This window comes from Phacochoerus africanus, chromosome 6 (assembly GCF_016906955.1).
Source record: "Phacochoerus africanus isolate WHEZ1 chromosome 6, ROS_Pafr_v1, whole genome shotgun sequence".
In the NCBI taxonomy this organism is placed as follows: Eukaryota; Metazoa; Chordata; class Mammalia; order Artiodactyla; family Suidae; genus Phacochoerus; species Phacochoerus africanus.
The window spans coordinates 130,934,230-130,955,369 of NC_062549.1; the positions used below are offsets into that span (position 1 = coordinate 130,934,230).

Here is a 21,140-nt window from a genome sequence, read left to right on the forward strand (position 1 = left end):
TGACCGTATGTCCAGAGATGACTCTTGGTACAGAGTCTCAAAAGGGAAAAGCCAATTAGGAGCTACACGAAAGGTGTCTGTTACATTCTGTGCACATTTTCTTTTTTTATGATTTCCATTTTTTCCATTAAAGTTGATTTACATTCTGTTACATTTTTATTTTTTCCATTTAAAGCTGATGTGCAGTGTTCTATCAATTTCTACTCCACAGCAAAGTGACCCAGTTTTATATATATGTGTGTGTCTCTTTTCTTTTTCTCACATTATCCTCCCTCCCGCTCCACCACAGGTGACTGGATATAGTTCCTGTGCACACTTTCTAATCTTTTGTGTCTTTTTCCATCCACACCCTGGCAAGTAATAAGAGCCCACTGTAGATGAGCTCCTAGCAGCAGCAACATCACTAAGAGTAAAAAGACTTTTGAGGTGTGAACATCATGCTAATTTAATGTGAAGAGTCCAAGTCGGTGGTTCGCGAGTGTTCTCGCACCCGAGAGTCACACAGCGTGCCCGTGTGAGACGCACATCGCCTTTCTGGGGTTCGCCAGAGGAAACTCTGCTCCCGCAACCCCAGTGTGGGGCCGGGGACCGCGGCACGATCCAGGTGCGGGAAACCCGTGGCCGCACCGGCAGGAGCGCGTCAGACACCAGCCGACGGCAGCATTTGAGGGCAGAGGCAGGAGACTGGCGCCGAGAGTCCATCACCGTGTCTCTGGACAGAAAACGCCGCCTCATGTGGTTCAGAATAGCATCGCGGCGCGTGAAATGACCGGCACCTCCGACGACCAGCCCTCTCGGGGTAGGAAACCGGCAGAACGTCACTCGGTTATGGAAACACGAGCTCCTGTGGAAAGCTAACTTTTCTTTGAAAGGCTGTGTCTTGGAGTTCCCTGGCGGCTCAGCAGGTTAAGTATCCACTGTTGTCTCTGCTGTGGTGGGGGTTCGATCCCTGGCCCAGGAACTTCCACAGGCCAGGGGCTCAGCCAAAAAACCTACTAAAATTTTAAAAATAAAACCCAGTGTCTTTTTAGGGGGAGATGCTTGCAGAACAAACAGTCTCATGTATTGCATCTGGGGCCTTACGGGTACGCGGTGAACACTCCATCTCATTGGGACCTGGGCTTTTAGACTTAAATGGGAAGGCCTGAAGCCCTGTGGCTGGAAGACAAGCTTGAGACTAAATTCTTCAAGTAGGAAGAGAGGAAGGCAGAGGGAAACGAGATCTCTGCTTGGGGAGGAAGTGCTGTGGTCGCGTCCCCGAGCTGGCGGGAGAACCTGAGAAGGGGCCCCGCAGAGCACCCTGGCTGGTTGAAGCCAGAGCTTCAAGGACAAGTGCCCGTCGCCCAGGAGGCGGGGCCCGGGCGGCTCCCCTGTCTGTTCCAACCCAAGGTTGAGCTCAGGGTCAGTGCACTTGGAGGAGGTTGATCAGGAGGTTAAGTTAGGAGGGTTTTCAGAGTGATGGGACCACGGCACACTGCTGAGCGCCTTCCCCGAGCAGGCCCGGCCCTTGGGAGAGCGAGGTGTGGCTGTGCCTCCGGAAGCTTCTGGTTGTCTGCTCTTCTCCCGGGGCTCCTTGGATGCGTTGACACAATCCGAGCTGAACAGTGTGTGTCGGTCACCCCAAGGGGCAGACGTGCAGGCGCTGTGTGGCAGTGTAAGTAGTGTAAGTAGTGCCGCTCTCTGGACCCGGTGACCGTCAGCGCGTCGCCTTCTCCAGCTTCCAGGCCACCTTCCTTCTTGTTGACTGAACTTGGACTTTTCTCGGGGCTCTTTTGGCTGCACCCACAGCCGATGGAAGTTCCTGGGCCAGAGTTTGAACCTGAGCTACAGCTGCGGTAAACACCACAGCTGTGGGCAACACCTGATCCTTAACCCACTGTGCCAGGCTGGGGATTGAACCCGGGACCCAAGCCGCTGCTGTCAGATTTGTAACCCACTGTGCCACAGCGGGAACTCCAAACCTCGAGTTTTCATGAGCCCATTGCCACTTGCTAAGAAAGCAGAGCATAGATGTGTGGGGAGCAACCCCAACTCAGACATCTATGTGTTTTTGAAAGCTCCCCCCTCCCCCAGACGATTCTAATGTGTAGCCAGGGTTGAAGACCACCGGCCTAGAACATTCCTCAAGTCAGGGAATACAGTTCATTTGCACAAGACTCCCTGGTTCAGATCCCGAAGGGAAGAGAGCCTCCTTCCCTCGGGAGTGGAGGAGCGGCTGGGCAGGGGTTGACATCCGTCCTTTGTCCCACTTACATTCTCTCCACCCAACCAAGGTCACTAGAAAAGGCCTGCTCTGAGCCCCGGGACCTCGGACCTCATCCAGGCTCTGCGGTTCACAGTCTTTGTGTGGTTTTAGGTAAATCTCTTACATTGTGCATCTCTCTGAACCTCCGTGAAAGAGAAGTTGGCTTGGTAATTTCCAGATGTTTCCCTAGCTGTTCTTCTTACACCTTGTGACTCTTGGTCGGCTATAAGATGCCCTCACTTTCCCAAGTTCTGAGGCTTCCTTATCAACATTTACTGTCTGAAACCAACCGAGGTCAAGCCCAGAAGGAAGCTGCGATTTCTCCTCCCTGTTTCAGAAGTGTGACACCCGAAGTGCAGAGAGCCCAGGTGACACCTCCCACAGAAGTCATCAAGGTGGAGGTGGCTGCTTTCTTCAGCAGCCCTGGCCTGGTTGTCAGTGACAGGGAACTGGGGACACAAGATATATGGGGCCAAGGGCTGTTTTCTTAAATTCCAATTGATTTCTTTTCAGAGATCCTATTAATTCAGAGGAAGAAGAGAAAACAGCATACTTATCTGGAGGTTTGCTTTCTCTTTCCTTTTCTGGTTATTTTTCCTCTGGTTTCCCATAAGTATCTGTTCTTCTTTTAAAATATGTGTCGTTTGATAACTTTCTCCTAAAGCCAGTGGTTCTCAACCAGAGGCAACTGTGCCCCCACAGGGAGCATCCCGCAATGTCTGGAGCTATTGTCATCATAATGTGACCCGGGGGTGGGTGGGGGATGCTGCTGGTGTGGGGTGGGTAGAAGCCAGGGACGCTGGAAAACATCCTGCAAGGCACAGGACAGGCCTCACAGCAAAGAATTCTCCAGCCTGTAATGTCAGTAGGGCTGAGGTTAAGGAACCCCATCCTAAAGCAAGAGTGGGCTTGGCCAGCCCTGTCTCCCAGAAATCTCAGCTTCTCAGCCGAACCCTTAAGGGGCTTATCCCTGCTGCATTCAGCGAGAGCACTGACTCCTGAAGATCAGGTAGTTCAGGACAGCAAGTGTGTTTGTCCCTCAGAAGCAGGGAATTTAATCGCCATATGCAATCCCAGTATTTATCAGACTTCTGTATAACATTGTTTACAGGCACTGGAACTCTTCACATATACGGACAAAATGTAGTAACTGTAAGACACGCAGAGGAATTGCCTTCATGCGTGCAAAGCCTGCAGAGGTGCTTGTTACCAGCCTCTGAGAAAAGCGGACCCTAGGTCCCTAGACATTGGGATGGCCAGGCTCCTTCCTGGACAGATTCAGTGGGAGATAAAACAGGTCCTCTTCTGAGTATGTGCGTGTGTAAAACATGACCTGCAGAGCCCACAGCAGGCGGAATAGGGGTCCCATAAGGAAAGGGAGCCAAGAAAAGAAAAAGATGAGCTAGAGGAGTAGAAGACTTCAACATTTAAAAATTTTTTTGTTTTGATTTTTATTTATTTTTTTGTCTTTTTAGAGCCGCACCCATGGTATATGGAGGTTCCCAGGCTAGGGGTCTAAGCAGAGCTGTAGCCGCCGGCCTACACCACAGCCACAGCAATGCCAGATTCTTAACCCACTGAGTGAGGCCAGGGATCAAACCTGCATCTTCATGGATGCTAGTTGGGTTTGTTAACCGCTGAGCAATGACAGGAATTCCTCAACTTTTTTAAAAATTAGGTTTATTGAAATATAATTTCCATACATTAAAATTCATAGGCTTTAGGGGAGTTCCCATCCTGGTGCAGCAGAAACAGAGCCCACTAGGAACCGTGAGGTTGCAGGTTCGATCCCTAGCCTCACTCGGTGGGTTAAAGATCCTGTGTTGCCATGTAGGTCACAGACGCGGCTCGGATCCCACATTGTTGTGGCTTTGGCGCAGGCCGGCGGCTAAAGCTCCCATTAGACCCCTAGCCTGGGAACCTCCATATGCCACAGGTGCGGCCCTAAAAAAAGAAAAAAATAAATAAATAAAATAAAAATAAAAAAATAAAATTCACAAGCTTTAAATGTACAGTTCAGTGGGCTCTGACAAATGTATACAGTTGTGATAAGCCAATAGAACTTTTAACTTTATTTGAATCTTTTACAAGAAGCTTGTGCTTTGTACTGTTTATAATTTTAATTTATGTTTGAAAAGTATGTTTTTCGAAGAATTGAATTGTGTATTCATACCTTGCGGCTTACACAGATGCCTGAAGTAGAGCAACATAACGTGACTGGAAATGAAAGGGAAAGACGGTGTGAGGGGAGGGGATTGAAATTGGAGCCGAGTGCAGAATGCAGGCTGTGATTCCTCATGTCCTCTCTCCACGTAGCCCCGTCAGCTTTAAGCGTCCAGCCGGCCTCTGTGAAAAGGGAAACCAGATCATCTCTCGTCTGTTTGAGAGCGTCATTGAGTTTGGGCTCCTATTCATTCAGTGAACCCAGCTTGTTATCCTTCCTTTTAAGCACTCATGACACTTGCACCGTCAGTGTACTTCATAAGTTCATTGAAGGCTAGTCCCCAAGAGCTGTCTGCCCCTGAGAAAGCAAAGGTCACATGAGCCAGACCTGAAAGCCAGTTGTCCATGTCACTAACAAAGAGGGTGGAGGGCGCTTCAGAGCAGCTTTCTATGTGAGGTCAGCTCCTGCGGAAATTCGGGAACTACGTCTTGTAAAACCACGAAGTCTCCTGTACCGGGCCGTGATTTGCTGGAGCCTGGTCCTACCAGCTTGCGGGGACCAGTTGTTACATGTTGGGGAATTCTGACAGCTGGTTGTTCAACACACCCATTATTAAAAATCGAGTTCCACAAACTTATGATTAAATTTTGTTCAAAACAAAGTTAATCAGTGTTGAATATTCATCACTTCCTGCTTCCACGACCGCATTTTGCCATCAGCCCCGCTCTCACAGCGGTCGATGCGCTCGGTGACGGATGGTCTGTGACGGCGGCCGGCTCGACCCTCCCAACTTCATCGTCACATCACATTGGCCACTTGAAACCGGCCACGGTGAGAATGTTCGCGCCACAGAAAGCAGCAAATGCTACGAAACAGGACTTGATTTACGGTTTAGTGATTGCCTAGACATAAAAAAGTGATGGGGAAATTTTTCGTCACGCAGGTTTAATGTGAAACAGTTCCTTTGCACTGAGGAACCGATCTTACAGTATCCAGCAAAGATCGCACTCAGGCCACTGCCAGACAGGGGATTTGCAACATATGTCTTCATTGTTTCACTTGTCTTATTCATTAACGTAAACGAGAATATCACCCAGTAGCTGGGTTGGAACTACGCTGATTTGTCAGCTGCAACAATGAGACTGGCCTCGACTGCATCAGCTCTGCAGAAATCAACAAAGCATTCCATGAGAGTCAATTGGCAAGATGAAATTTATACTCAAGAGTACTGAAGATATTATTTGCAAGTTGTATGTTACCCGTCCTTATAATTCATGAACTTGTGCAGATACTGTGTGTATATTTTCCCCCCATTTTCCAGCACATCACTGCCTGGAGCTGGCCTAGAGGACAGCCAGGCAGAGAGAATCCGAGCTCCCGGGGATGACTTTCTTCACATCCCAGGAAAAAGTGCTCTTCGTGTGCACAGACCGTTTCGTAAGGCCAGGCAGCCCTTTCTCAGACTGCCAAGTGGACGGGGCAGAGTTGTGAATGCCTCAAAGCATAGGGGTCACAGGTCCTGCAGTGGAAAGACCATATTTAAATGCCTGCTCTACCGATGAAACAACCAGGGAGTCATTTGCTTATACAAAGACTAAGCACTAATCCTGGAGGGACGGATCCCCGTGAACAGGGCGGGTCCTAGGCCTCCAAGCACAGTGTGCCTGCTGGGCCAGTTCTCGCCTCCCTCCCGGAGCCTGTGGCTCTGCTGCTCTGGAGGTGATGACGCCTCTTCACCCACTGCCTATTTCTGCTCCCAAAGGCTTTGCTCTTTCATGTACTTCCAAAGCAGAATAGTTAGCGCTTGGAAAACCAACCTATATGGACTTCAGGGGCCGGACTTTGTCTAAAATTCATTTAAATGCGAACTTTTAAAACTAGGTCCTGTCCAATCAGTTGTCATCTCTGGGAAAAACTAGCCCGCAGGCTGTCGGTTAGTGGGCCCTGGGTCGAGCCTTTCACAGGCTGTTGGCAAGTTGGTAGATTCTCGTGTGACTGGGAAAGGCAGGCATTTGAGGGCGGACTCGCCTGGACCCGAATCCTGGATTCCTGTCTTAATGTGTGACCTTGGACAGGTTACTGGGTTTATCTGAACCTTGGCTTTCTCACCGGTAAAATGAATTGATAAGAAAGAAATGCGTGAAAATAGATGACCCATCAATAAATAGAAGATCGCTCAATAAATGTTCCAGTTTCTTGCCATTGAATGACCCAAGGGAAACAAAGGTTGCCAAGCTCCCACACCCGGGGGAGTTAGTTTTCAATGATGAGATTTCGGGAGCTGAATTTAGGGGCAGGTGTCAGGAGAAGCATGGCCTCAAAAGCCACGGAGCAGCTGACTAGGACACATATTCAAGACCTCAGACTCGGGCCGTGGGAGACCTGCCCCTGCCACGGCGCTAGTCCTATTGGATGCAGAGCAGGGGTGAGAAGGGAGGGTGGGGTCCCCGACTTTGGAAGGGGTGGCATTTGGAAGGGGTGCTTCGGTTTGATTGTCTTTCCTCTCCACCCCTGAGGTCAGAAGCTTCAATCAGGGCTGTCAGTCCTCCAGGGCAGCTCCCTCATTCTTCTGCCCTCGCCCTGCTCCTCAGCCCTCCCGGAGCTCAGAGGGGGCCTGGCGAGGAGAGGGGCTTCCCAGCCTTCCACCGAGGCCACTGTTTTTGAGAATCCCTCCCAGGAGTGGCTCGTGTGGCTTGTGGTTGTCGTTTGAAGGACAGAGGAATTTTTTCCCCCACATATCCACTGGGCCATGTGATCTGAGCAAAAGCAACAGATCCAAATGTGAGAGCTAATTTGTGGAGCAAAATGTCAGCTAGCTTGGAAGGGGGAAAGTTTGGCACTGAAAGTGTGCCCAGATTTAGCCAAAAGGAACCTCGTTCTTAGGCTCCGTCAAGCCCATCAACTCAGAGATGTCGTTCAAAGACAACCTTTCTCAGATTCTGTCCCTTTTGAGCTGATCCAAGGAAGGACTTAAAAAATGAAAACATGGTATCAATTCTAGAATATGATTCATAGCTATTTGACTCAGCCTTAAAAGGACTGCCAGGACTGGATGCCTGGTGTATGTCAGACTTTCAATAAACTCTTGATGGGTGGATAAATACATGTATGAATGATTTTAGATCTCCAGGAGCAATGAAAAGCATGCTTGCGATCTCAGTAGAATCTATAATGCGTTGCTTTGTGGAGTTGGCTAGGTTTGATGTGGTGGGATGAACGCATGTGTGCATTTCACAGGAAGATCGATTATGAGCAAGGCCACACTGCACTCTGTTTCCTCAACTCTTCAAATGCCTCCTCCACAGCGTTGCTTCGGGACGTGCCCCGTGTGTCCTCCGCCGTCCTGTGAAACAACATAGCCCAGGAATTTTTTTCAAAATAATTGATGGAGTACAAAGAAACATGAGTAACAAGGAGGAGAATGAAGCTGCCTCCCAAACTTTTGGATGAGAAAATTCCCAGAAATGTTGGAAACTGCCGGAAATGCCTGCTAGCTAATGCAACTGGCCATGCAAATTCTCTTGGGCTGAAAGCCAGAGCTTCCCACTCTGTTTTGTGACAGCTCCCTCTGGGGAGCAAGCCTGGCCCCTCCAAGCCAGCAGCTGTGTAACAGACCCCCCCTCGCCCGGTGGTGACTCGCGGAGCCATTTCCTTTCTCGGGGCACCTTCTTCCTTGGGGAGGTGCCTGTGGCAGGGGGGAGGCTGACTTTGCTCCTACTGCTGCCTCAGCCCTCACATGCTCGCCTTGCCTTAAGTTACAGATGGTCATCTGAAGGCTGAGCCAGGGGCCATTCGCCTTTGCATCTCTTTCCCCTTCCCACGTGTACCCAGGCCCCCTTCGCGCCCGGCCTGAAGGGGGCGCTCCAGGAGGACAGATGAATTGAACGAACCCCACCGTATGCAGTCTTGATAATAACTAGTCTCCTTACACAAAGTGGAATGACTCCAAGGGGCAAAGGCAATTAGAGCATCAGCTTGGCCTCCCAGACCTTCCCCCCAAAGTCCTGGAGGACTGCGTGATCCGAGCCCGGGCCTCTCCAGTGGTTGCAGCCGCCTGTGGATTTAGGTGCTTTCTCCTTTCCCTTCTGGCTCCCAGCACAGCAAGAAGCAGGAAATAAGCCCCAGGGGTTAAAAGAACCCTTTACACAGAGTTCTGAAGCAGTTTAGGAGAAAAATTTTGAAACACAGAACTAAACATCCCAGCAACCAACCAACCACATTCTTGGGATATTTGAAATGATGCTCATCTGTTAACAAAGGATTCTGTGCATCCGCAAAGTGGAAGCAAAACCTCTTCCCCCTCCCCCCCGCCTCCCTGTGACTCAGTCCTGGTCCTTGGAAGCCTGAGTTCTTTGAGGTGAAGCCCTGCCAGGCAGTGGCTCGCCTCACAGCTTCCTATCCCCACGTCCCTCCATCCACCCATGCCCACACACCCCATCCCCACATCCCCGAATCCCCATCACCACATTCCTGCATCCCCTACCCCCCACAGCCCCACAGCCCCCCATCCCCACTTCCTCCCCACCTCCACCTCCACATCCCCACATCCCCCACCCCACCCCCATCCTCCCAGCCCCCACATCCCCCCACCTCCATACCCCCCATCCTCCCAGCCCCCACATCCCCACATCCTCACCATGCCTGTTCCAACACAAGAGAGGAAAGATGCTAGAGAGACATACAGTTTCCTGAACCTTTTTCTGAGTGTCCTCTCTGGATGGCAGGTGCTCTGCTGTATATGCACGCATCCCCTGAACCCAACTCTAAATAAACACAAGCTGTCTTTTTCAGACAATAACCACAAGTAAGAGAAAAGAAATCACTGACAGGAAGAGAGAAACCTGTTCTTTGTCCCCAAACACAGAGACCCTTTGTGTTTAGAATAAGCACCTTTAGCTTTTTCATGGGAAAGAAATTGTACTTTTTAATTTATTATCTATATTTGCCACTTCCTAAGTCCTTTTAATTTGGAAAGACTACACCTGACAGAGCTTTTGTGTCGTTATTTCCCACAGGTAAGCAGAACCACTCACTGCTCCGAACAGGGTCCGTTCTGTTATCAAAAGTCTGTCCTTTTGGCACACTTTTTAACCTGTCTTGAGACGATAACCCTGGGACCTTGATAAACTAATTGAAAAGCTTCTCCTGAGGTGGCTTTGCTGGATTTGTTAAGACGTTTACTTTAAGGGTCGCTCTCAGTGGACTTTATCCGTGAATTACTTTATGTATTCCCAGCATTAGATTATTTCCCCACTGAGGACATTGCAGTTCCTTTCTGAACAGAGGTGAAAAGCGGAGCTGTCTTCAGGCCGTGCTAGGTTGGGTCCTGGCCCGTACGTCCGAAATTTCAGGAACGTTCCCACCAGTCCCACCAGAAGTTAGGAAGTCCAAGGCCCGGAGGAGAGGGAAACACGAGAGTGGGGAAAACAGAGACTCGAATTTCACCTAAATGCCCTCAGCTGAAGAACAACAACGCAAACAGCCGCGGGCACGAGGCGGGCATTCCTCCCACGAGGAAGCGGGTGGTGGAGAGGGCCCGTCACGTCCCCCGCAAGGGAGCCTTCGGCCCGGGGCTCCGGGACCCCGGGCCCTGCCTGCAGGAGGCGCCGCGCGGAGCCTCCGCTGGACGGAGGCCGCCTGATGACACCTTCGGTGACGCTTCCTCTGGAACGGACGACGGTCCTCGCAGCGGCTCCGCGGTCCCCAGCGGACGCGCCCGAGCCAGGCCGGGAGGGGGCATGTGCTTTCGCTCAAGACGTTGCGTGGTCCGCCTGTGCCACGAGCCCAGATGCGCCCTTCCCTCACAGCAGGCGCTCTTGAGACGGAGGTTTAGGAGGTCCCGTCGTGGCGCGGTGGTGAACGAATCGGACTAGGCGCCATGAGGGGGCGCGCTCGATGCCAGCCCTTGCTCAGTGGGTTAAGGATTCGGCGTTGCTGTGAGCTGTGGTGTAGGTCGCAGACGCGGCTCGGATCTGGTGATTCTGTGGCCGTGGTGAGGACGGCAGCTACAGCTCCAATTTGACCCCTAGCCTGGGAACCTCCATGTGCCGAGGGAGCGGCCCTAGAAAAGGCAAAAAGACAAAACAAAACAAAACAAAAAAGAAGAGTGAGGTTTAAGGACAGAGCTGCCACAATAGCGCATGGGCTGCGGGCTGGAGACGAACCTGGCTCGGCCTGTCATGGGGTCTTAAAATACTGGTCGCTGATGAAGCTTCTGGGGGGGCGCCTAGTTCCGTTCATTATCTTCACCTCCCTGTCACCCAAGTGCATGAAAGACTGTTATTAGCGTGATTTTATAGAGGAGGAAACCAGAAGTCAAATGCTGAATGTCTTTAGCTCACAAAGGACAGAGCTGAGGCTCAAACCCAGGCTTACTCCAGAGTTCATCATCCTAACATGCCCCCCCACACACACACAAGGAAAGGGAAGCTACTATGATGGTGTTTGAAAGCAGCGAAAGAAAGTCTGCATAAAATATAATGAAAGAGTAAAATTCATAACAGCAGAGAGCAACCTGGTCTGGCTTTGTTTTTGCTCTTAAACAAGCTTCTTCATGTTCTTTTTGGGCACATCCCTTTCATAAAGAGGACGAAGCTGAATATGTTGTCCATTTGCTTAGAATCAGTCGCCACTGTCCGTGTGTGGACTAGAGCTAACCCGTGCCAGTGTGGGGGCCGCCCTGGGTCTCTCCCCTAGGAAACACTTAAATTCCTAAGTGCAAGAGGGAGGTCCAGTCAGGTCCGGTTGTAGCTTTTGTCACAGGCGGGCCACACATGAGAAGAGGATGAATGGTACGATCGACTGAAAAAAATCCACAACCTGAAGGTTGAGAGTTAAGCTTTCTTTGGGGTGAACTTAGGACTTAGGCCCGGGAGACAGCCTCTGCAGCCCTGAGGCACCGCCCTGAGGCGTTGGGGGGGAGTAGGACGTGTAGGGGTTTTTGCAGCACAAGACAGGAAGCAGGAACAGAGGAGGCCTGGGCTCCGGAAATCGTTCCTTCGATGTGCCCCTCCGCTCTCGGGGCCAGGATCCTGAGTGTGCACAGCCTGCGGGGCTCGCCGCTCTCACCCGGAGGGGACTGCATTCACAGGGGACTGTGGCATTCGCCGGGCTGCAATCCCACCCCAGGGGAAAAGGGGGACCCTCAGGATGTGATAAAGGTGAGGGGAGGTGCCTGCAGCACACACGCATTTTACAAACATTGCGCCTGGTCTCCTGAAGGTCCCTGCCAGTCACGAGGAGCAGATGTCCCCAGGAAGGATTTTAGTATTTTTCTAGATGTGAGGAGATGCAAGAATCAGGCACATAAATTCTTCTCCTAAAAAATCTCAGACTATCTGAAGGCCCCTTCTTCCAGTTCTCCCAGAGCACAGAGGGTCTCCACCCTGAGCTCCCCCGGCTGCTGCATGGTGGCAGCTGCAGTGGCTCACGATTTACTCCAGGTAGAGGTTGCTGGCAAGGACCAGACTTTAGTTCACAGTCCATGAGCGAACAAGTGAAAGCATCAGGTGAAAGCAAAAAAGTCAGTGACATGTGTCTGTTCTATCGAAGGAAGTCTTGCTTACTCTGTTCTGCTCCGGTTTCGGCTGAGACGCCCTCCTGCGACCCCTCCTCATTCCGTCTTCTCCCAGCAACAGTTTGTTCCAGCTAGCCAGCCGGGAAGAGTGTGCGCCCTGACCTGACCCGTGCAGGGGACGGGTCCATCCCCTGCGTTAGGGGTGAATAGGGCGTCTCCTCTCCTCTGCGCGCCTTCTGCAGAAGGAAAGAGCTTTGTCGAGATCTCCCCGGGCTCACGTGCCTCACTTTCTGACACTGACAATCTGAGCCAGTCATTTTTTTCTCCAACACATGGTCGTTTATAGGAAAGAGATTCTGCCGCAGCTCTGGAGGGAAGAGAGCAGAGTGAGACGCTTCATCAGGAAGTTTGGAGTGGCCCAGATCTGGGTTTGAATCCACCTGGGCGGCCTCGGCAGGTTGCCTGGCCTCCCTCAGTGCAGTCTCTTCATCTGTAAGCTGGAGATTTGGGGATTCGGTATTAAAGGTGCAGAGTGTAGCGGGCGCTCTGTTGGTTCTTACCCTAATAATGCTCTGAGTATCTGTCGGTCTCCTCCGACAGGCTGGGACCTCTTAAAAAACGGGATTTTCGTCCTGGATCTCTGTGTCTCTGGGCCCTGACGCAGGGCTTACACTCATCCCCGCTCCTACGTGTCCTTCTCTTGAAGGGCATTCCCCTCAGATCACTCCTGGCTCGTGTGCCCTTGACAGGGTCCCCACCAGGAGAAGGGAGCCGGCCGGGGGGCCTTGGTCTCTGGGCTCTTCACAGGGTCTTGGGAACGAAGTTGCCGGGAGCCTCCCGCCGCCTCTGCCCCCCGCACTCGTTTCCCCGCCGGGGCCGCCAGGGCTGAGGGCGAGCGACCTCTTCGGGGTCCGGTGTCCACACACATACCGAGGGGTCACGGAAGACCCAGCCAGAGAGGGAGCTCGAACCCGACGGTGAAAGATGCTGTTACACCTTCACCGCGGGACGCGGCGGCAGGTCTCTGAAGACGCGCAGGTCACGACGAGGCACGGACAGCGTCCACATGAGCAGAAGCCCAGAGTCCCTCTTGTTTTCATTTGTGGTGTTTTGACCTTTTCGGCGTGTGGGGAGGGGGAAGGGGGAGAGGTGGTTTTTTGCGTTTCTGTTTTAATTTGCGGAGGGGCTGAAGATGAGGTATCAAGAGTTTAAATTCTGTGCAGATTTCATTTTCGTCTTATTTTAACATGATTTTATAGAAAGGTGCTGATGAATGCTTCCTTCGATGAACAGACCTGCTCAGTCATTTTTTTTCTCTGAGTTTGGTCCAGGGACCATCTGCCTCCGAATTGCCTGGAAGGCTTCAGAATACAGATTTCTGTGCCTCACCTCAGATCTGCCAAACCAGGATCCTCGGGGGTGGGACCTGTAAATGTGATCTGAACATGATCTGAACATTCTCTGGGGCATTTGGGCGTTCACTGTATTAAGGGCAACACCTGCCAGCGGCAAGCGAATTCCATTGTAATGTGCCCAGAAGTGGAAACTGTGTGTGTGCGTGTGTGTACAGGCGCGCAGTTATTGCTAAATCAGGTAAGGGACCATTCTCATCCCTGCGGGGCCCTTTTTCCCTCTAGACCAGAGCAGCCCCGCTTGCTCAGCCAACGTTGTCATCAAAACCCGAGCTGGGCCTTTTTCTCCATGTCTTTCTGCTAGACCTTCTGAGCAAAACTAGAAAAAAGAATCGTTTGTTAAAACTTTTAAAACTTAGAGACAAACACGTATTTTGAAAGAAGAACCTTTGCAGGTCTTCCAAAGAATCCCTAGGCGGCACGGCCCACCCAGCCAGGCGGCAGGGCGGCAGCCACATCCATCCGTGGTCCCCTTCCGGTTCTGTGCCAGGAGGGAGCAGGCGGGAACTCCAGCCCCGGGGAAGCTGCTCGGGTGGGATTGCGACCTTCGGCCCCCGCTCTGCCCTCGCCAGGGCAGGCAGGGTGCTCGCCTCAGGCCCCGCATTGCTTCTCTTCCAGATCATGCAGCAGATGAGCGACCACCGCTACGACAAACTCACTGTGCCTGACGACACGGCCGCAAACTGTGTGTATCTCAATATCCCTGGCAAAGGCCACGTCCTGCTGCACCGAACCCCAGAAGAGTATCCCGAGAGCGCGAAGGTAAAGCCTGGTCCTGCCGCCTGGCCTTGCCGCCTAGGGAGTCTTCCAGGAGCTGGTGACAAAGGACAGGGGCTTGCTTTCCTCTCCACACATCACATCACCGGGGAAGCAGAAACCCCGCCGCACTTGGGGCCAGAGGAAGGTTTATGTGACTCACTCTTCTCCTTAGTGTCCTTGGTCACTGAGGCGGCCTTACCTGGTGTTCAGCCCTGGTCACACAGGTACTTGCAGCCTGGTCTGTGCTCTGGCTCGGATTAAAGGCCCCTCCTCACACTGGCAGCCCGTTCAGCCCAGAGACTGCAGTCGGGGGGTCACAGCGTCTCTGTTTCCTGACACCTCCAAGCTGCGTTTGTTTCTCAAGGCAGAGGAGGGTGAATGAGCCAGGGAGCAGGGTGAGGGGGTTGGGGCAGCACCCGGGGCAGCAGAGGCACTGAGAGGACAGAGCAGGAAGAAGCATCAACGGAGCACACGTGGAATCGCCGGCCAGGCCTCCACGCGTTCCAGGCCCAGGGGATGCTGGTCTCAGTGGCATTCCTTCCTTCCCGCCCCTCAGGGTGCCCTGCCCGCCTCCTCTGTGTGAGTCAGGGATTTCGTCTAATCAGGCCAGGCAGCTAGGAGGTGACACCTACAGCTCCTTCAAGTGTCCATTTCATTTGTAGGCTTTTCACCATCTTCCTCTCTGCCCAGAGCAGCAAGGGATTTATTCTGAGCATTACAGAAGAGACTTTAGGAACCACCGATCTTTATATGTATACATGTGTCTTCAACATTAAAATTTATAGAAAATATGTTATGCCACCTTTTAAATGTGCAATAGTGTGTAATGACTAGGCTTGTCCTCATACTCAGGCTCCCCCTTAGCAAATAAAAAGAGACAATGGGAGGAAGATAATTGACTTTGCTTGTCGTGCCTGAAAGTGCGAGCCCAAGGGAAGTCTAAGCTGCCAACCTCAGCCTGGGGCTCTGCTCGCTCTCAGAGGAACATGGGTTCATACTCTGATGTGCATCAGAGTTGTTTCAAATACAGGGTCTTGGGACACCCCCCCCCCGCCCCCGCCTCCCCCAGGATCTGTAACATCAGCAAGCATCCCGGCCATAGGACTCACTCAGAAAAGCCCAGCTCTGGAGCACTCGAGCCTCTTCTGCCGCAGGAACCCTCTGATAACGGATGGTGGTTAACGGCTCCTGGATTCAACCCTGGGTCTATCACGGAAAACAGGGACCTCCCTGGTTTCTGAGGGCTCCCCCTGGGCCAAGCTCTGTCCCGGGCTGCCTCATTATCTTATTCATTCCTTCCCGCAGCCCCGGGCATCTTATTGCTCCAGTCCTACAGGGAGGTAATGGGGGGGGGGGCACACCACTGAAATCACACTTGAAGCAGTAAGTGGACAGAACTGGAGCTGAACCCACGTCTGTGTAGTTCCAGCAATCCTAGATGAACCAGTCTACCAAATTTTAAGGGATAGATTACATCCTACAGAAGCACTGAAGATTGTTTTTAGGTAGTGTTTTCAAGTGATTTTGCTTAAAACAATTTTTTTGGTTTTATCTTCAGAGAAAAATCCGTCCACTGTTAATTTGAAGTTTTGACACATACTTTGTGTTAGTGTTAAAAGATGCTCTAAAATTCACACCTGTAATTTTAAAAAAAGCAGTTTGACCTGAAATCCTTCACTTTAACTCTATTTTGTCAAGTTTTTTCCAGCGGTGGTGTTAAGGAAAGAAGCCTTACAGTGTAGCTGCGAGGGTTGCAAAGTGTGGAGAGGCATCCTCAGACCGGAAGCACGGCCACCGCCTTTCCCATAGCACTTAATCTCGCAATGACGAGGGCAGAGTAAAGGCATTTCTAGAAACAACCGCATTTCTGACACATCTTTGGCTTTGAGGTTAGACGCAGAGCTGGTGGTTAACCGATGCCTGTAGCTCTGTGGGTACTGCTGTGGGCATGTGTGGGCTCGATTGCACGTGTCACCCGGGGCTCGGCGGCTGGAAAGCCTGACCTCACCGGGGCGGGGGCGGGGCTGGGGGCGCCGAGGGCGGAGCGGGAACCGAACCCTCCCGTCTGCTTTTCCTCCTCCCGGCTCGCAGGTCTACGAGAAGCTGAAGGACCACCTGCTGATCCCAGTGAGCCACTCGGAGCTGGAAAAGGTGGACGGGCTGCTCACCTGCTGCTCAGTTTTCATCAACAAGAAGGCAGACTGCTGAGCTGCGCCGCCCGGGCCGGCGGCCCTGCCGAGAAGGCGGTCCGTCCCGTCGCGTGGACAATCTCCTCCGCCACCCTCGCGCCACTAACTCCCGCAGCCAAGTCTAATCGCTTCGTTCTGCACCTCCCCCCCCCCACCCCCGCAGTGGTACCTAAACTGTGGATTTGCTCAGCGAATTAAGCAATCTAGAAAATCTAGACCGAATGAAGTATTGAAATGATGAATATGCTAGTAAGGAGACTCATTGTGGTGATTGTATTCGCAGCGTGAGAATCATTTAGTTGCCAGTTCGTGCGGAGGAACAGCTCCGGGATCAGTCAGATGAGCTGGCTTGGTTTTTTCTGTGTCATTAATCATCCTTGGCTCGTGTGACACTCCCTGGTCCATGGATCCTCCCCTTGCCCTCTTTTCTTTCTTCCGGAGTCTGAAGACTTTCCCCACTTCTCCCGCTTCTGCCATAGTCACCTTGACCTTTGGGCAGGATCCGGGGTCCTGCCTTCTGCATACCTCCTTTCAGGTCAGACCCTGTCTCTCATCAGTCTTCTCTGCCCGGCGGCTGCATCTTCCGCCCCCACCCCCACTGTCCCCCAGAGGACAAAACAGGCCCCTCGCAGAACCACAACCCTGTTTGGGGGTGAGCTCACTGACCCGAGGCGCATTCTGGGGGGGGGGGGGCTACAGATCTAAATCCAGCAGAAGCAGGGCACCACGCCCTCCGTGGGTCTCTAGGGGACTGAGTCGGGAAGCCTGGGAACATCTCACAGTTCCGACACTTTAGAAATTCTTCAGGTCGCATTCCATGGATTTTTGCCTCCTTACTGGTCCTCTGCAGACCTTGGGGAAGAGACTTATCTTTGCCTTTCAACTCACTTCCACTTCCCCCCATTGTGACTCACCCCGTGACCAGCCTTCTCCCCTGTACCATTTTCCTGATCCTCAAAGTTCTCTCTTTCGAAAGAGACATTGCATCTAAAAACGAAGAGGGAGGGCCTGGCGTGAGCCACATGGCACATGTTCAGGACATGGGCGCCTTGGTGCTTGAAACCAGCGGCAGACCACAGCCAACTCTGCTGGGAAATACCCGCGAGTATTTGCTGTGGATTCGGTCAGAACGTCTTTCCTCTCTAGGCTTCCATTACACCCCTCACACTGACACGAAGCTCGCCGCAAAGAACAGCGCCGCAGCGAAGATAGTTGTCTTTTACTTAAACCCGAAAGAGTCTGCCTTTTGGGGGCCACGGCCGTGGCCCCCTCCAAGGGACGGTGACCCATCAGGCTTGTGCTCCAACCCCCGCCCATTGCCTCTTTCCTGTCCCGCCTGTGGCTCCTCCCGAACCAGGGAGGGTGGGAAACGCCGCCCCAGGTGTCACTCTGCTCCCCCACGTGTTCGTCACCAACCAGCCGTCCTGTTCGGGACCCAGAGAGATCGCCTGCGTTCACTTCGCCTCCCCAGGCAAAGGGCAGGATAAAACCCCCGCACAAAGCAAGGCATCCTTAACCACCGTCTCTTTCACGTGTTTGGTAGTTTTATGTCATAACTGGAAGAAACTCCCTCCCCTCCTTCTTTTTGCTTCACTTTAAAATTCGTATCACATGGAAATATCATAACTTTATGCATCCGGTGACTGGAACATATTGCTGTTGTATTTCCAACCGCCTCATCGTGGGTGAATGATATGTTTTTCCCAGAGAGAATGAATGCTCCCCACATGCCCAGGCTAATGAGGGTAAATTGTCCTCAGCTTTTACGGGTGCCCCTCTGGGTTAAATCCCAGCCCTGACGCTGCAAAAGCAGAAGTCCTCCCTGGGAGTTCAGCATCTCAGAAACAACCACCGGAAACTAACTCATCAGCCACTCTAGGCTTCACAGTAGAGCTAACCGGCAAGTGAGTTTCATACCCTAATTCCATCATCCCGAATTAAAGAACTCTTCCCTGTTACGTTTGATCCATTGTGCGTGAAGCGATTTTCCTTTGGGACAGTTTGTCCTGCGGAAGCCTGTTCTCACTTCCCTCTCCTCTGCTGCTTTCCACCGTTCCTTCTCTTCATCACAGGAAATCACTCAGATCTAGTGCCTCTCTACAGAGTCTTGCTCCACACTCCGCTACGCCGCCTACCAGCCTGGCTTCTCTGAGCTCCTCCTGTGATAGGATGTGAAAACCCAGACTAATTTGCAGCATCGTAGTATCAGGCCTCCGATGCACGCATCAGCCTGCTGTTGTCTTGGAAGAGGAAGGATAGTCGCTCACCCCATTAGGCAGGTTCTCCTCTTGTCCCTTGTATCTTACAAGGATAAAGGAGCTACTCTTGGACATTATAAAGGCGTTAGAAATTGTATTTAGCTAATTAAAAGTTGAGTCAGAATCACTTGGTCAGTAAGATTCATCCTACTAAGGACTGTAGAGACGAGTGCATGAGTCGGGATTATTCTTCAGCTGTGATGGACTGCTGTAGAAATCAGCAAGCCGTCTCTCCCGGGGGTGCTGACTGCTCTTTCAAGCTACTCCCAACGGATTGCCAAGGCCATCTCTTCCTCTCGAAGGGGGACATAGTCTGTAGATGAACGACGGGGCATGTAGAGTTGCATGTTAGTCTCTGTCATTACTTACTTGCTAACGTGCTCCAGAACTCACGTGTGGGCTCCACATGCCGTTAGATTTGTGCGTTTTATCTTACCATCCTGTTGCAGCCAGTGTTCAGTTATCTGCTCTGTGTGCCAAACCAGTAATGCCTTTCACGGCCCTTTAGTCCAGACAAGATCTGCACTGATTAGTCTTTGCTGACCTGATCTTACAAGTTTACCAATCACAATGGAATAAAGTGTGAGTTGTACTGTGATCAACAGCCTCTGTCTCTTTTTTGCAACAGAAACTGCTATGCTGAATGGAGTCACCATTTCCTTGCTATCAGAGATGGGGAGTTTTGGGGTTGCCATTGTGGCTCTATGGAAATGAACCCGCTAGTACCCATGAGGATGCAGGTTCCATCCCTGGGCTCGCTCAGTGGGTTAAGGATCCCATCGTTGCCATGAGCTGTGGTGTGGGTCACAGACACGGCTCGGATCCCATGTTGCTGTGGCTGTGGTGTAGGCCAGCAGCTCCAATTCTATCCCAGCCTGGGAACTTTCATATGCCACAGGTGTGGCCCTAAAAAAAAAAAAAGAAAGAGCAAGTTTTTCCCATAGGCTGTGGGATTAGAAATACTGAACCTGCCACGCAACTGCCATCAAAAGCTTGGATTAAAGTGGTGATCGAAGGGTGCTTCCTGCTTCTGGCACATGTTATCCACGCGTGGTCAGGTCTTGGCTTCACATGTGCTTCTCCTCGAAGTGGCTTCCCTTTGCTCCTTTCACTCCTAACTGCTGTCAGCACCTTACAGTATGGCTCAGCTCACAGAGACAGCGGGACAGTTTTTTTCCTTTGCTCATGTAAGAGTTTATTTTTTTGTTTCTGTTTGTTTATTTTACAGTCAGCATCTTCTTCCAAATTTGAAGATTTTTTAATGACGCTTTTTATTTCCAATAATTTTTTTCAAACTGAATGCAGCCTTCTTGTTCTCTTTTTCTGAGTGTAAAAATAATAACTGCTTACTGTAAAAATAAAAATCGAATCATACCAAAAACCCATAAAAACAAAAATAAAGGGGGAAAAAAGTGACCCCCAATTTTGTCAGCTACAGTTAGCCTCTGATGACATTTGGGAGAATAGTGTCACATCTAGAAGTAGGTGCAGATACAAATGTGGAGTCATTTTACATAACCACGCTGTTCCGTGGCCTGCGTCCTTCACTCGGGAATGTATTGCGGCCATGTCCCCGTGTCATTAAACATGGGTCTACATTATCAGTTTTGACAGCCTTGAACGCTCCCTGGTCCGGTCGCCACAGTGGCTCTTTCCACTTTATATGGAGTGTTACATCCCAGCTGTTCAGTGTGCCCGCAGTTCTAGCAGCCAGGGGTCTTTAGGCATCAAAAATGCGCTGCTTATAAGCGTTCACATGGGCCCAGAGTCAGCCCAATCGTCTTCTCAAACTGAAGGGCACCTGCAAAGGCAACCAGGAGCACAGAGCAACACTCAGACTCCTTGCCGAGGTCACTGATTTAGTCACAGCTTCTCAGCTGACATCACGCTGGTTAGCTCTCCGTTATGAGGCTGGCGTTGATATGAGCCATGATGCTAAAAGCTGCCAACGGCCACCCCTGCAAATGTGCTCTAGGCCCCAGAGGAAATGGAACCTCTACCCGGGGCCAGAGGTCAGCGCTGCTCTCGGAGGAGAAAGGGAGGCACTCTTTAAAGCACGAGTTGGCGGGGCTCCCCGGCTGGTCTTCCCCCAGCCTTCCAGAAGACTGGAGGAAGATAAGAATGAGAAAAATCCCTTCGCAGAACAAGCTGCAGATGCCAGAAATGGGAATTTGTGGAACAAAAGATGCTGGTCAACAATAGTTTGAGACAAGGGAGCCCGTGTTTGAAAAGGGCCCACCTCTGCCAGGCTCCCCGGTGGGCAGCGCCTGCCTTTCAAGAGCTGCCGGTCTGGGAGGGAGAGGGAAGAAAGGCCGCACAAGGGCACAATGCCCATGACCCAGTGGAATGGAAGGCAGGAACCAGAACGCTGCCGTGGCGGTTCCCGAGTGGGGGTTCACCTGGGCTTGAAAGGTCAGCTCTGGCTTCAATAAGCAGGGTGGGGGCCTGGGGCACAGCATGAGCAAAGGCGTACAGGTGGGAGGCACGGTGTGTGCTGTCGAAGCACCTACTGTGTGCCTGTTGACCCAACTGGGCCCTGGGGCAGGATGGCGATTGTCTCTGTTCTCCTGGAATTTACATCCAAACAGGAAGATAGA

At 51.8% G+C, this 21,140-nt stretch overlaps 1 protein-coding gene across 3 annotated transcripts in view; it reads left to right on the forward strand.

Annotated features, from left to right (window-relative positions):
- DDAH1 (dimethylarginine dimethylaminohydrolase 1) overlaps nucleotides 1-19,141 on the forward strand; it is a 133,286-nt gene extending 114,145 nt beyond the window's left edge. For all 3 annotated transcript variants that reach the window (XM_047785416.1, XM_047785418.1, XM_047785417.1), the window contains exons 5-6: nucleotides 13,956-14,099; nucleotides 16,188-19,141. In XM_047785416.1, the coding sequence (XP_047641372.1) occupies nucleotides 13,956-14,099; nucleotides 16,188-16,304 (261 nt within the window). In that variant the 3' untranslated portion in view covers nucleotides 16,305-19,141. The remainder of the gene's footprint in view (nucleotides 1-13,955; nucleotides 14,100-16,187) is intronic.
- Nucleotides 19,142-21,140: the final 1,999 nt, after the last annotated feature.